Source organism: Heteronotia binoei, unplaced genomic scaffold, assembly GCF_032191835.1.
Source record: "Heteronotia binoei isolate CCM8104 ecotype False Entrance Well unplaced genomic scaffold, APGP_CSIRO_Hbin_v1 ptg000334l, whole genome shotgun sequence".
Taxonomy (NCBI): domain Eukaryota; kingdom Metazoa; phylum Chordata; class Lepidosauria; order Squamata; family Gekkonidae; genus Heteronotia; species Heteronotia binoei.
In genome coordinates, this window is record NW_026800018.1 from 259066 (window position 1) to 274266 (window position 15201).

The 15201-nt window shown below is 42.6% G+C and overlaps 1 protein-coding gene across 1 annotated transcript in view; it reads right to left on the reverse strand.

Moving 5' to 3' along the window:
- The window catches only part of LOC132590603 (zinc finger FYVE domain-containing protein 26-like), an 87953-nt gene that overhangs the window by 56625 nt on the left and 16127 nt on the right, over positions 1-15201 (reverse strand). Inside the window, exons 10-19 of the mRNA XM_060263558.1 lie at positions 13630-14271; positions 12793-12882; positions 11731-11802; positions 11470-11618; positions 9536-9734; positions 8288-8555; positions 8063-8166; positions 6671-6835; positions 5738-5965; positions 4361-4466 (exon numbers count right to left, since the gene is read on the reverse strand). Of these exons, the coding sequence (XP_060119541.1) occupies positions 4361-4466; positions 5738-5965; positions 6671-6835; positions 8063-8166; positions 8288-8555; positions 9536-9734; positions 11470-11618; positions 11731-11802; positions 12793-12882; positions 13630-14271 (2023 nt within the window). The remainder of the gene's footprint in view (positions 1-4360; positions 4467-5737; positions 5966-6670; positions 6836-8062; positions 8167-8287; positions 8556-9535; positions 9735-11469; positions 11619-11730; positions 11803-12792; positions 12883-13629; positions 14272-15201) is intronic.

The following is a 15201-nucleotide window of genomic DNA, read 5'->3' on the forward strand; positions in this document are numbered from 1 at the left end:
CACTGTGCAGATTTCTCTTTAAACTCTTTTTTATTCAGCTTAAAAAGGAAGAAAGCCCTAGGAATTGTATGAATCGTGTACAGAATGAACACAAATTAATGTGCAGATTCCAAGCTTAATGCAAGGGCTTCCTTATTGCCATGCAGGGCAAAATTATATGGGAACAGCTAGTAAGAACATAAGGGAAGCCATGTTAGATCAGGCCAATGGCCCATCCAGTCCAACACTGTGTCACACAGTGGCAAAAAATTTATATATATATACACACACACACACAAACACACACGCACATATACACACTGTGGCTAATAGCCAATGATGGACCTCTGCTCCATATTTTATCTAACCCCCTCTTGAAGGTGGCTATGCTTGTGGCCGCCACCACCTCCTGTGGCAGTGAATTCCACATGTTAATCACCCTTTGGGTGAAGAAGTACTTCCTTTTATCCGTTTTAACCTGTCTGCTCAGCAATTTCATCGAATGCCCACGAGTTCTTGTATTGTGAGAAAGGGAGAAAAGTACTTCTTTCTCTTTCTCCATCCCATGCATTATCTTGTAAACCTCTATCATGTCACTCCACAGTCAACGTTTCTCCAAGCTAAAGAGCCCCAAGCGTTTCAACCTTCCTTCATAGGGAAAGTGTTCCAGCCTTTTAATCATTCTAGTTGCCCTTTTCTGGACTTTCTCCAATGTTATAATATCCTTTTTGAGGTACGGCGACCAGAACTGCACACAGTACTCCAAATCAGACTGCACCATCGATTTATACAGGGGCATTATGATACTGGCTGATTCGTTTTCAATTCCCTTCCTAATAATTCCCAGCATGGTGTTGGCCTTTTTTATTGCAATCGCATACTGTCTTGACATTTTCATTGAGTTATCTACCACGACCCCAAGATCTATCTCTTGGTCAGTCTCTGCCAGTTCACACCCCATCAACTTATATTTGTAGCTGGGATTTTTGGCCCCAATGTGCATTACTTTGCACTTGGCCACATTGAACCGCATCTACCACGTTGATGCCCACTCACCCAGCCTCAACAGATCCCTTTGGAGTTCCTCACAATCCTCTCTGGTTCTCACCACCCTGAACAATTTAGTGTCATCTGCAAACTTAGCCACTTCACTGCTCACTCCCAACTCTAAATCATTTATGATCAAGTTAAAGACAATGGGACCCAGTACTGAGCCCTGAGGCACCCCACTGCTTACCGTCCTCCACTGCGAAGACTGCCTATTTATACTCACTCTCTGCTTCCTATTACTCAACCAGTTTTTGATCCACAAGAGGACCTGTCCTTTTACTCCATGACTCTCAAGCTTTCTAAGGAGCCTTTGATGAGGAACTTTATCAAAAGCTTTCTGGAAGTCAAAGTAAACAACATCTATCGGGTCTCCTTTGTCCACATGTTTGTTCAGCCTCTCAAAGAAATGTAACAGGTTAATGAGGCAAGATCTTCCCTTACAGAACCCATGCTGAGTCTTCCTCAATAACCCGTGTTCATCAATGTGCCTACTAATTCTGTCAATAATGGTTTCTACCAATTTTCCCAGTATTGAAGTCAGACTGACTGGCCTGTAATTTCCCGGATCTCCTCAGGAACCCTTTTTAAACATGGGGGTGACATTTGCTACCTTCCAGTCCTCAGGAACGGAGGCAGATTTCAATGAAAGATTACAGATTTTTGTTAGAAGATCCACAAGTTCAACTCAATGTATGCCATCCGGACCCGGTGACTTATTAGTTTTTAATTCATCTATCAGTTGTAGGACCTCCTCTTTTGTCACCTCAATCTGGCTCAGGTCTTTCAACACCCCTTCCAAAATTAGTGGTTCTGGGGCGGGCAAAATGTTCTCATCTTCCACAGTGAAGACGGAGGCAAAAAATGCATTCAGCTTCTCAGCCATTTCCCTATCCTCCTTCAGTAATCCTTTTACCCCATGGTCATCCAAGGGCCCCACTGCCTCCCTGGCTGGTTTCCTGCTTCTAATATATTTGAAGAAATTTTTATTGTTGGTCTTTATGTTTTTTGCAATATGCTCCTCATAGTCCCTTTTTGCCTGCGTGATCACAGTCTTGCATTTGATTTGCCACAGCCTGTGTTCCCTTTTATTAATCTCACTTGGACTGGTTTTCCACCACTTAAAGGAGTCCTTCTTACCTTTTACAGCTTCCATTACTTTGTTTGTTAACCATGCAGGCCTTTTCTTATGCCTGTTTGTGCCTTTCCTAACTTGTGGTATGTATTTTATCTGAGCTTCTAGGATTATAGTTTTAAATAGTCTCCAAGCTTCCCCAAGGGATTTGACCGTATTTACTTTTCCTTTCAGTTTCCTCCTCACATGCCTCCTCATCTCAGAGAATTTACCCCTTTTAAAGTTAAACGTGGTTGTGGCGGTCTTTTTGGACAACTCCCTATTTATACAAATGGTGAAATCAATAACATTATGGTCACTGCTTCCAAGTGGCGCAATCACTTTTACATCTCTCATCAAGTCTTGAGCATTACTTAGGACCAAATCCAGGATCGCCCCACCCCTAGTAGGTTCTGAGACCATCTGCTCCATAGCACAGTCATTGAGAGCATCAAGAAACCCAATCTCTTTCTCTCGACCAGAACACATATTGACCCAATCAATCTGCGGGTAGTTAAAATCACCTATTACGACACAGTTTTTATGTTTAGCTGCTATCTTTAAGCCTTCCATCATATTATAATTGTCCTCTCTCTTTTGATTTGGTGGGCGATAGCAAACTCCCATAGTTAAATTTCCTTTTGGGCCCTCTATTTCGACCCAAAGCATTTCTGAAAGGGAATCTAATTCTCTGACCTCAGTCTTACTGGACCGTATATCCTCTCTGACATACAGAGCCACCCCACCGCCAACCCTTCCCTCCCTATCCTTCCGATATAACTTATATCCAGGAATCACCGTGTCCCACTGATTCTCCTCATTCCACCAAGTTTCTGAAATTCCCACAATGTCTATGTTTTCTCCCAACACTAAACATTCCAATTCACCAATTTTACTTTGAACACTTCTAGCATTTGCATACAAACATCTATAATTTCCCAGGCAAGCTAGGCCCGCCACCTTCCTCCTGCCACCTCGAGACTCTGGCAGACAGTCCATACTGTTTGTCACCATCACAGTGGACAACTCTGATCCGCTAACCAGTAGAAAAATAGCAGCCAACCCTTCATCTCTTTGAGATGAGTCCTCCCAAACCAGAGACATTTCATCTCCTGTCAGCTTTCCCCCAAGATTTAGTTTAAAAACTGCTCTGCCACCTTTTTGATTTTAAGCGCCAGCAGCCTGGTTCCATCCGGGGACAAGTGGAGACCGTCTCTTTTGTACAGCTCCCGCTTGTTCCAGAAAGCATCCCAGTGCCTAACAAACTTAAACCCTTCCTCCTTACACCATCGTCTCATCCACACATTGAGACTTCTAATTTGTGCCTGTCTCTCTTGCCCTGCACGTGGAACAGGTAGCACTTCTGAGAAGGCTACCTTGGAGGTCCTGGCCTTAAGTCTCCCGCCTAGCAGCCTAAATTTTTTCTCCAGGACCTCACGACTGCATTTCCCTACATCGTTGGTGCCAACATGCACCATGACCACAGGCTCCTCCCCAGCACTGTCTATCAGCCTATCTACTATCTACTACTCTGTGTACACAGAGTAGACAGAAAGATTCTGTCATGGGACTTCACACAGTTTGAATGTTACCCAGGTGTAAGGATAACAGATGAACATGCAGACCACACTCAACATCCATTGTAGTTGTTAGGGTCAAACTACAAAGTGCCATTTGCAACATGTACTGTCCAAGTTATGCCAATCTGACTTTGATAGAGAGTTGTGTGAGCAAATGTTCCCCCATGTGTGTGTCATGCCTCCCATGCCATTTTCCTAACCTGAAACATTATTAGCGGTTGCCATTTACCCCAGAGAGCTGTGCTTGCACCCATCAGTACACATCACAGTCAGGTCAGAAGAGAACAGCTATAATATCATATTTTACTAATTTGACCCCTAGATTCTCTAGTATACAGAAACAGACTTCATGAAAAGACAATTTTCAGTGAGGAATTTAGAGGTACCTCCAAGAACCTTTCCATGGTTATACAAAGGAATGCAACACAAACCTATCACCACCTTTCATGTCAAAGTCAAAGAGAAGATGGAGACAAAGTGCCCCAACTAACTTCCCAAACCATTCAGGAATAACCATGTCTTGGCAGCCACAGAATAGTTATTGAGTAGTTTTACTTTTGAAATGCAAGTTGAAATGGAACTCATTTAACAAAACAAAACAAATAGCTTCTAATCAACTGCGTGTCTAAAAACCACTTACTTGTCTGGAGAAACCTGCCTCTCAAACAAGAGCTGGGACAGCAACAGAGAAGGGCTCTGCTGGAGCAACAAGAAGGGGTTTCCTATTTGAACTTCAGCAGACTGATCTAGAATGGAAGGAAAAATTGACATACTTCATTTGTAGCTAGGATTCAATTCCACATCATGCCTCCAAAATATGTCTTCCAAGCCTCACACCTTACACACAGGAGTGTTGAACTCATTTGCTACGAGGGCCATTTGTGAATAAATAGGACATTGTGGGGCCAGGCCACGCATATCATAAAATGTAATGCCAGGTAGTGGAGATATAAGCTTTATAAAGGATACAGAGAAACACAATTAAGGATATTATTTTTACATAAAATAGAAACATGCTTAAACTCTTGCAATGTTTTGTTTAAAATGGAAAGGTAAGGGAATAGTGGGATTTGGCAATGCAATTTTAAAAATAAATCAAGAAGAAAGCACAAGGATCTTAGCAGAAACTAAAAATATAAACCAAAAATATAAAATGCTCTGGACTTAGGAAAATATGAAATCCCTGGGCATTGAAAGCTTCTTCCCCTACTCAGACTGGCAATGGCTCGTCAGTGTAATATCCCCCTTTGGCTGTGGCTTCCCAGGTTAGAGTACTCACTAGGCACCAGTTCTAAGGTCCATTCAGCAGAGGCATGCTGGCTCAAAGCATCAACCCTTTATTTGCAGGGTCACACAACTCCAGCAAGGAACAGCTTCTAACTGGCCATATAAAAGCTGAAAAGTGAAACTGAGCTCCACTCCATTAAAATACATTGCAGCACAGACAAAGCTGCAAGGAAAACACGGAATGGATTTTCCATTAAGGTCAGGTCTCTGTGCCCAGATAGACTACTCCGGGAGTAGTCTGTCTGGGCACAGAGACCTTAATGGAAAGTCCATTCTGCATTTTCTTTGCAGTTTTGCATGCCCAGAGTTGTTTCCTGCTTCAGTCTGCAAAGACAAGGAAGGAGGAGCTGGGAACTTTGGCAGCCTCAGAGCTTCAAAGGGTGAGGACAGGAGGGGAGTGGGGGAGAAAAGAGCCCCATGAGCCTGATTAAAGCCCTGGGAGGGCCAGTTCTGGCCTGCAGGCTGAACATTTGACACCCCTGCCTTATGGCAAAGGTGAACTCTCCAAAACTCCTCATTAGGGTATTCTGTTTCCTAATATTTATTGCTTTGCTTTCCCTCAAACAAAATCTTAAACTCTTTATTGATTCACACCTGGATTAATTTCTAAATCAAATGTATGGTCAAAATAAATGTTTGGATTAACACAAAAATGCTAGTAAAGCTATGGTGTATAGAACTTCTCAACTGATCAGGTCAAGTTGTTCTTTCAGGGGCTGAGATCTCTCACCTAGTTCTGGATTTAGACTCTGGAGAATAACCATAGCCAGCTTGTTAACATAAGCAAAGAAGTTCTGCACGTAGACATGCTGCACCTTGCTGTCCTGCGTGGTCTGAGCATGTTGGTCCAGCGTTCGCAGCAACACTTTGATTTGATTATAAACTGGATGTGCCTCTAATTCAGCAGGCTTCAAAGAAGCTTGTTCTACCAATGAGGCAAGCAAGTTACTTTTGGAATCTAGTTAAAATAAAAAGACAGAAAGATTAGAGATGAAATATTTTATCACATCAGCATGCAAGGATTGCAGTTCCCTCCCTCACTCCAAAATTAGACCCCCTCAGGCACTGCATTATACCTTTCATTTAAGACAACAGGTCTGTTCCAACATGATGGATTCTACCAGCAAGAGAAACATTACATAAGTATTCTACCTAGGTATGCTGCAGAGGCATCGATAAGAATTAAACTATTCTTAGCTAATACTTTGCACCAGATGGGTAAGATGATCAAACATGGTTCACTCAGTTTAATGAAGTTCTCAGTTTTCATTACAAAGTAACACCAGTAAGAAAAATAATAACTGGAACCACTAAACAAGGATGTCCTCAATCCTGAAAGAAACATTCATATAGATATATATAAAAGAAATAGTGAACACTAAAGTGAAGATACTAAAAACTTGGGGCTAAACTTAGAGGAGGTCTTCACAGGGCATCTGGACCACTGCCCTGGGTTGGTGGCCTCCTGAATACCACAGCCCACCACAGAGGGAGAAAGAAGCAGAAGATGTCCACTGTTTGCCTACACCGGCCCCATCAGGCAATTGCTGTCTGTCACATGCATTCGCCACCTGCCCAATAAAGGGCTTAAGCAGTAGTCAGCAAGAGAAAAAGACTACTTGCAACTGAGTGATCAGAAGCTGTTTTAAATAAATATGTGTACCTGAAGGATTTTCTACATTTGCCAGTCTCTCCAGGATTTGATCAAAGCGCTGCAATAACACAATCTGATTAGTAATGCAGCCCTCTGTCAGGCTCAGATGACAAGTCTGCAACAGATCTACAATACTGCAGTGGAAGTGATTACTTATTTCCATGTTGGAAATTTCTGTTGGGAAACAAAGAAGGATATGATTAGTTACAAAACCTGGGTGTCATTTTTAAACATTATGTTGCTACACAAAAGAAGAAGAAGATATTGGATTTATATCCCGCCCTCCACTCTGAAGAGTCTCCAAGTGGCTCACAATCTCCTTTACCTTCCTCCCCCACAACAGACATCCTGTGAGGTGGGTGGGGCTGGAGAGGGCTCTCACAGCAGCTGCCCTTTCAAGGACAACCTCTGCCAGAGCTATGGCTGACCAAAGGCCATGCTAGCAGGTGCAAGTGGAGGAGTGGGGAATCAAACCCGGTTCTCCCAGATAAGAATCCGCCCAGTTAACCACTACACCAAACTGGCTCTCCAAAGAGGGTTATGCACTATGAATGGTTGGAAGTTCAGCTCTCAAGCTAGTATATGAATGTACAAAGCTGCCTTATATACACAATCATCCACCCCAATACTCTATACCATGATAGCTTTTCAAGGACTTCAGCTCAGATCCTCTCATTTGAGCAGATGCTTCATACAATTTCCTGTACAGAATTCAGCCTGTACTGGAAAAAAAGATGCACACAACTATCTGAAATGGGGCACAGAGGTTTTCTTGCTGGGGGTAGACCAATCAGGCAGCCAACAACAACTGCCCATTTGCAGCAGAAAACATACTTAGATAGGTCCCCAAATGATTTAATACAAAAACAACTGTAAGGCAGCAGGTAAAGAGGCAGCTCCACCTGACCAGTTCCCCAGAGTGGGTTGCTGGTGAGCAAGTCCTCTTTCACAGGAACTGCTCTCTTACCTCTGCGCCACCAACTAGCACTTCTCCAGGACCTTTATTTGGATCTAGATGCTCCTCTTCCCATGAGGAGATGTTTGAATTTGTTCTAAGCCTTTACGAGAAATAGCTGTTGTCTTAGAAGGGCTACAAACAAGCATGAACACACAATAAGGCTGCTGTTTAGAAATGTAAGCAGAGCTTTCTTGGAATTGTGCTAAACCTACTGGATTCTGCATCCTATGCTCTGTTGGATAATCCAAGCCATATGGATTTCTGCTGGATATATAGCAGTGATGTAAGATGCATATTTAGCATGTCCAATACCATGGGATAAGTATGAAGTGAAATATTGATGTAAACATTTATACAAACCCTGACCATGAACAAACTAATAGCGAGGACTAATCAGTTTAAACCGACTTGAAGAAACAAATGACATGAAGCAACACAATTACCTGATTTAGGGTGTTTTGGAGATGTATTTATAATTTTGCTTATTTGTTGAAGAAATGCTGGGAATCCTCTCAAACCATCAGAGCACAGAAGAACAGATTCAAGTCTTCGTCCTGTTATCAGATATAGAAGGCAAAGGTCAACAAAATTACGTTGAAGCTCTCTGTTATTGCCTTAGGTTACTTTTAAGGCTACAAATCCAGGAAATAACGTAATGTGAGAGAAACTTGCCCTTCATTTCAAGGCTGTTATGTAACTTCCTCTCTGCCATTTCTAAGAGCTGCCTGCAGGTCTTCCATAAGTGGCACTGGGTAGCTGCCAAATCAAACGTGGCCATGGCAGAGGAGCAGAGGCCTCCCAGGACATCACTCAAGGGATCTGTATGCTCCAGCTGGATACTGTTGGTCCAGAAGCCTTCTTGGAACATAGGAACAAGACCTTCTGAAGGTCTAAGCAGCTTATCAGTAACATCCGAAATGGAGTAAAACACCATACCTAGAGAAAGCCAACAGAAAAGCTGAGCAGTTCATATGGGCCCAACTGGAACACTCCCTCAGCCTTCCTTTTATTTCATCCAAGTCTGAGAACGGGGGTTGCTTACAATCTCACTATTCCAGCGGTACAATGGAACCTTACCTGCAATTTCCCTCTAATGCCTAGGATTGTTTTAAGACAACACAGCAGAAAACAGGGGGTGCTTACACTTTCACTGTTCCAGGGGTTCGATAGAACCTTACTTACAAGCTGGCCTCAGATTCAGTGGGAGCTCACAGGAGCACAGCTCCTGAACCTTTCTGAAAGTTCCACCTCCTCCTTCTGAGAGTTCCACCTCCTTGTCCATTGAATAGTATTGCAGTTGTATAACAATCCCTGGATGAGCTCCACCACCTATTTTTCTACAAAATGACCCCTGCTTACAAGTACAGTGTTTTGATCTGTCCTTTGCTACAGTGTTCACAGGCAGGCAAAGAGCAAATGCACACACACAAAAATGAGGAACCTGTGAGACAATGATGAACAATACAACTGCACTGGATTCCTGGTGCAGAGATAGCTCATGTCATTTCCTAGTACCCATGTGACCCCTTACAATGTATGTGTAATCAAATCATAGCACAAAACCTGTTAATTATAGCCTGACAGCCCACCTGCTCTACCCCCCACCCCCATCTCAATTCTGGAGGTTTGTTTACAACACTGGACCAGTGTAACATGGCCTGTGTCACAAGTTACACACCATGCTTTATAGTTAGGTTTGATTGAAGCCTTCGTGCATGGTGCATGTGTATTATGTATTAGTTACGATTACTGTTCTTTTAAGTCTTTGTACCTAAATAGCCTACAACATTTTAATGTAACCAGCAGGAACTCATATGCATATGCCACTGATGCCAAGCCAGCCAGAACTGCGTTCCTGTGTATTCCTGCTCAAAAAAACCTGAGTGCAACAACAAATTTTGTGATTAAGTTCCCACCTGCTGCTGCTGCATTCCCAATAGCTTGTAACGTTGAACGGCCACAGACAGACTGTTTTAGGCTCACAGAACCTTCCAAAGATTGAGCATCAATCTTGTGTTCCACTTTTGCCAGTTCCTTGATCACTTCTTGGTAACGTTCCAGGAAAATTAGCTCCCCATAGGACACAGATGACTCCAAATTAAACACAGCAGCTACCTATAATTGTGGAATTAAGACACAGTATTTTAATAGTTCAGAAGAATTTTATAGGAAAATGAACATGCCTCCTTTAATTCAGTGTTTTCTTGGAATCATTGCTATGGAAGCATAGATGCAAAGAAATATTTCAAAAAAAAGTAGGACAAGACATCCTGCTACCACCACCACAGAATTTCTCTCTCTCAAAAAGGGGTCTATACAGGTGACCAATTCCAACCATAATTTATGCTACCCATGTCATTAAGACTTCCAATTGTAAACAGGATCAGAGTGTTAAAAAATGAAGTGATATTGCTGTTGCTATTACTATCTCGGGTATATATAGATTTCCCAGGGATCAATGGACTCCGTAGAATCCTCTTTGGAAGGAATCCAGAAAAAACGATTAAGTTTTTGGTGCACCCAAAAACTTAATCCATGTCTGTTTTAGGATTATCTGGGAATAGGGTTGCCAAGTCCAATTCAAGAAATATCTGGGGACTTTGGGGGTGGAGCCAGGAGACGTGGGGTGGAGCCAAGATCAAAGCTGTGACAAGCATAATTGAAGTCCAAAGGGAGTTCTGGCCATCACATTTAAAGGGACAACACACCTTTTCAATTCCTTCCTTCCATAGGAAATAATGAAGGATAGGGGCACCTTCTTTTGGGGCTCATAGAATTGGACCCCCTGGTCCAATCTTTTTGAAACTTGGGAGGTATTTTGGGGAGAGGCACTAGATGCTATACTGAAAATTCAGTGCCTCTACCCCAAAAAACAGCCCCCCCCAAAGCCCCTGATAGCTGTGGATCAATTCTCCATGATTTTCTATGGGAATAAGTCTCCATAGGGAATAATAGAGTTCCCAGAAGACATTTCCCTCCCCTCTCCCCTCTTTCTGATGACCCTGAAGCGGGGGGAGGGCCTCCAAACCGCGGGATCCCCTGCCCCCAGCTGGGGATTGGCAACCCTATCTGAGAAACTGTACATCAGAGTAGGGAATGCTCAGACACTTCTGCAACTCATTGTTCTAAGCCCTCCACATAACACCAAAGCAAGAAGGAACGATATGGTAGCAGGATCAATTGCCAAGTGAAGACAGACGTTTCGAGCAGCGGTCCCCAACCTTTTTGGCAACAGGGACCAGCTTTGTGAAAGATAATTTTTCCACGGACTGAGGAGGGGAGAGAGGAGGATGGTTTCGGGATGATACAATTGTGCTCTTTATTTTGGTGTGAGGCTTAAGTGTGCAGTCTCTTATCTGGGGGAACTGGGTTTGATTCCCCACTCCTCCACTTACAACTGCTGGAATGGCCTTGGGTCAGCCATAGCTCTCGCAGAGTTGTCCTTGAAAGGGCAGCTTCTGGGGAGAGCTCTCTCAGTCCTACCCCCCTCACAGGGTGTCTGTTGTGGGGGAGGAAGATAAAGCAGATGGTGAGCCACTCTGAGATTTGAGTGGAGTGGAGGGCAGGATATAAATCCAATGTCTTATTATTATTATTATTATTATTACTACATTGCAATATATAATGAAATAATTATACAACTCACGGCCTGGTTGCTAACAGGCCACAGACCGATACTGGTCCATGGACTGGGGGTTGGGCACCCCTGGTTTAGAGGATCTCTGTATGCTGCTCAACATGAGCACTATATGCAGACTGGCTAGGAACCCCTGGAAATCAATTTGTGTAATTCAGCAGGCATATTAAAAGAGAGCTTCTAAACAATATCTAGCAACCCCCATTGAGCTACCTGATGGGCTTCTACAACATTTCCCCTTAGAATACAGGCAACAAGAAGAGATTCTGGTGGAGATAGCATCATCGGGATGAGGGAATTCTGCAGCAGCTTTATCCTGTATTCTACATCACTCCAGTCAGACAGCACGCTAGCACTTCCTTCTAAAAAAAAAAAGCACAATTCCTGTGGATGTTAGTTATTAGCTCAATATTCATTCTGTACAATTTAGGCCAAACCCTTTCACCCAGAAACGGTTGCATTGTCATTCTGTACCTGATACATTAGTGCTGCTTAATTCACTGCTTGTGCTTTCCAGTGAAGCACTCGAGGCTCCTTCCTTGCTATCTGAGGCAAAAACAAAGCACATAGAAACAACTTTCAGCCAGACAAAGCAATCAACACTTTCTTATACTAGGTTTCACAAAGAACAAATGGAGAACGACAGCCAAGTATCCTTAGAAACAAGCTGATAGAACTAAGCCACAAGAAGGATGGCAGGAACAGCTCAGTCTAGATGTTACTCAGAATTGGGCTGAAAGCCACTGGGAATGGTGGAGGAACAGAAGCTCATATACAGGAGCTCCACTGCAGTGTGTGTAAATTCGGTAAAAAATTTTACTCAGTTCACAAGAGCACTTCCATACAGCGTTTGTATGCCACAACATGCCTCACATATGTACAGCCTGCCAGATGGGCAAGAGGCTTCTAAACATCACACCAGCTGTGAAAGTAAACATTTCTTGGCAACCTCTAAACAGGACAATTATGGTCACCCCTTAAAACAATGCATTTTGGGAGGGGGGGGTTTAATACCCACTGTAAGATGTTCTCCCCTATACAGGCCATAAGGCATTTCTTAAGAGACTAAATTATGTGCACCAGTACCAATCTAATTTTACATGCACATCTACGGCTTTTACCCATATCATACTTTATCCACTGCCTTAGTGAGAGGCAACTGTTCTGCTATCATTTAGAGCTCCTTCTAGTAATATGAGTTCATTCAGCCAAAATAAATACAAGACTATAGGGCTTTTACCACCCAGCCACCCCCCCCTCCCTACATGTTGCAGAAGAAAAAGAAAGGAACTACCCTTGGGTAACACTTGTTGCTCCTGCAGTAAATAGTAGAGATGTAATATGTGTACCCAGAATCAGCTACTGCCTCAAAAAAGAAACCATTGCACTAATTTAAAATACTTTTATGCCTTATACTTAGAGATATATTGATAAGAAATACATTTGGAATTGTTAACTTGAGTTATCATAATAAATGGCAACACATAAATAGGCATTCTCTGGCAAAATACACCTGCTACACTTCCATCAGTTTACCTCGCTTTTGCCTTTGAGGTCGAGTGTGTCTCTTGGCAATGGATCCTCTAGTTAAACGACGCAGCATTTTAGTGTGAACATGCTGATCACCTGTAAAAGCACCATTCAGCTCTGTCATTTGGAATTATTTTTATACTCAAACACATTTTATGAAAGTAAAAAAGAAAACAGTTGAAAAGGCATGCAAATGGGCCAAGTTTCTTACTTCAATGTACTGAATAAGATTTACCCCTGAAGAAATGCAAATTATAGAGTTTCTGCAACCAGAAAACACCTATGCAAATTATCACTTGTTTCTACCCAAAAATCTGAACTACATGTAGAACACAAGGTACTGCCTTAGTTGAGTGTTGGGGCTGAGTGGCAGATGATGAAGGGAAACACTGGAGTGGAACTATGGCCATCAAAAATGGGCTAGATAGAGTGTGATTCCTCAGTCACTCTCTTCTATGGAAACTTCCTTCACAACAGGCTCTGCATAGGCAACAGAACTTTAATATTTTTCAGAACTACACATCTGAAGATTTCTGTTTGCCAACACTGCCTGCAGCCTCTCCTTTTCTGCAGCAGAAAGCACTATCAATGGAATTCCATCCACACAGTACAACCAGAACAGGTCTGGGAAAGCTCACTGTGACACAGGCCTGGACAAAAGACTTTCTCCTCAGAGCCTCAGCCTCACTCATTACTGCTTAACAATGGCGGAAACTTCTCACTTTCATTACTGGGGCTACTCACACCATACATACACAATGCTTGGAGAAGTGCACTGACCTGTATCAGAAGCCCCATCCACAGATAATACTGAACTTAGTAAAAGCCATGGAAATAATTTACCTGAATTTCTGTTACTCATCACAATTTTGTGTCGCCATTGAGCTTCAGAGAGGTACTTTGAGAATAGCTGCACACGGGAGCCAAAGCTATCTCGGTTTACAGATAAATTCAAGCAATCCAGCAGCGCCTGCTCTTCCTGAGGCACATGCCTCGAATCCCATGGCAAAGAATCCTCAATTTCTTTGAGATGATCCAGGAGCATTTTGAGAAAGCTCTCCATTGCAACATCATCAACTAAAAATCCCTTAATCCCACTGGTGAAGTGTTTCAAATCCAAGTAATTTAATCTGACAGAATTGCAGTTCTTGAAATTTGATTCCAAGTCCAGCAGGCTTTGGACTGCGGTATGCTCTTGAGACACAGAGGTGGGGTGCAACTTGGGTCGTCCTTCAAATCCTGCAGTGTGCTGTGGGCTTGTGGAGGCAGAAGAACCTTGGCTAGCACAACATTCTTGTCTCTTCTTTTCACAGTCAGTTTCTTCTGTGTTCTCATCCTCTTGGGAGGAATTATTGCAGAGGTCACTGTAGGAGACAAAGAGTAAGGAGAAGATGTTCTCCAGAAGCTCCAGACGTAGAGGAACAGGTACAGTCCTTAAAAATTGCTGGCACTTGTCAAGATACTGAGAAAAGAGGCTTGCATGATCTGTATTTGTGGAAAAAAAAACATTTAAAAGATTTAGTGTTTCCCTTTTGCTACAGGCTGCCTCTGTTAACAGATCTGCAAGGCTAGGAATTTAAATGCATCCAAGGATTAGATAGTCAAGGAATTATATGTTGCTGGCTTATGAATAACCACTGGCCTGTCACCTGTAGAAAGTAATCAATTCCCATTAAGTCACTACATTGCTGAAACACATCGGCTGCGATCACACACACTCAATAACACACTTTCAATGCACTTTCCAAATGGATTTTGCCTGTTCACACAACAAAATCCAGTTGGAAAGTGCAGTGAAAGTGGATTGAAAGTGCATTATTTAGCATGTATGACTGCAGCCATCTTGTTTCAGAGAACTCATATAGCTACAGCTGTAAATACCCAGAAACAATTTGGTCCAACAACACTTAAGCAGCACTGTCTATTACCAAATGAATGAAATTATACCATCCAGCTTGTGGGTCACTATAAACCACGTGGCCAGGAATGCCATGTGAAAAGGGAGTGAATGGGAATTAATTTGCAGATATATATCTAGTCCATATATATGATCAGAAAAGCAGTCTATAATTAAACGTCATTTTAATCACAACATATCCTTGACAGTAATATCATGCCCTAGGATGGCAATATCCCTTTCTTTAACAAACGTTAAAAGTTATGATTGTCAAATCCAACCTATTTAGATGCATAGTGATCAAATATAAGATCCAGTTTCATTCCATAATGCCTCCAGATAACAGCAGATGGGAATAATTCAACATGCCCAAGTGATTGCTGCCACCAGCGTGAATCAGACAGTAAAACTGACTTCAAACAGATTATCCTTCCAGGATTTACGGAAAGTGAAAAGGAAAAAAGAAGGGGTGCATATGACTCACCCCTTGACTAAGCCTCTGAGGCAACTTACCACTC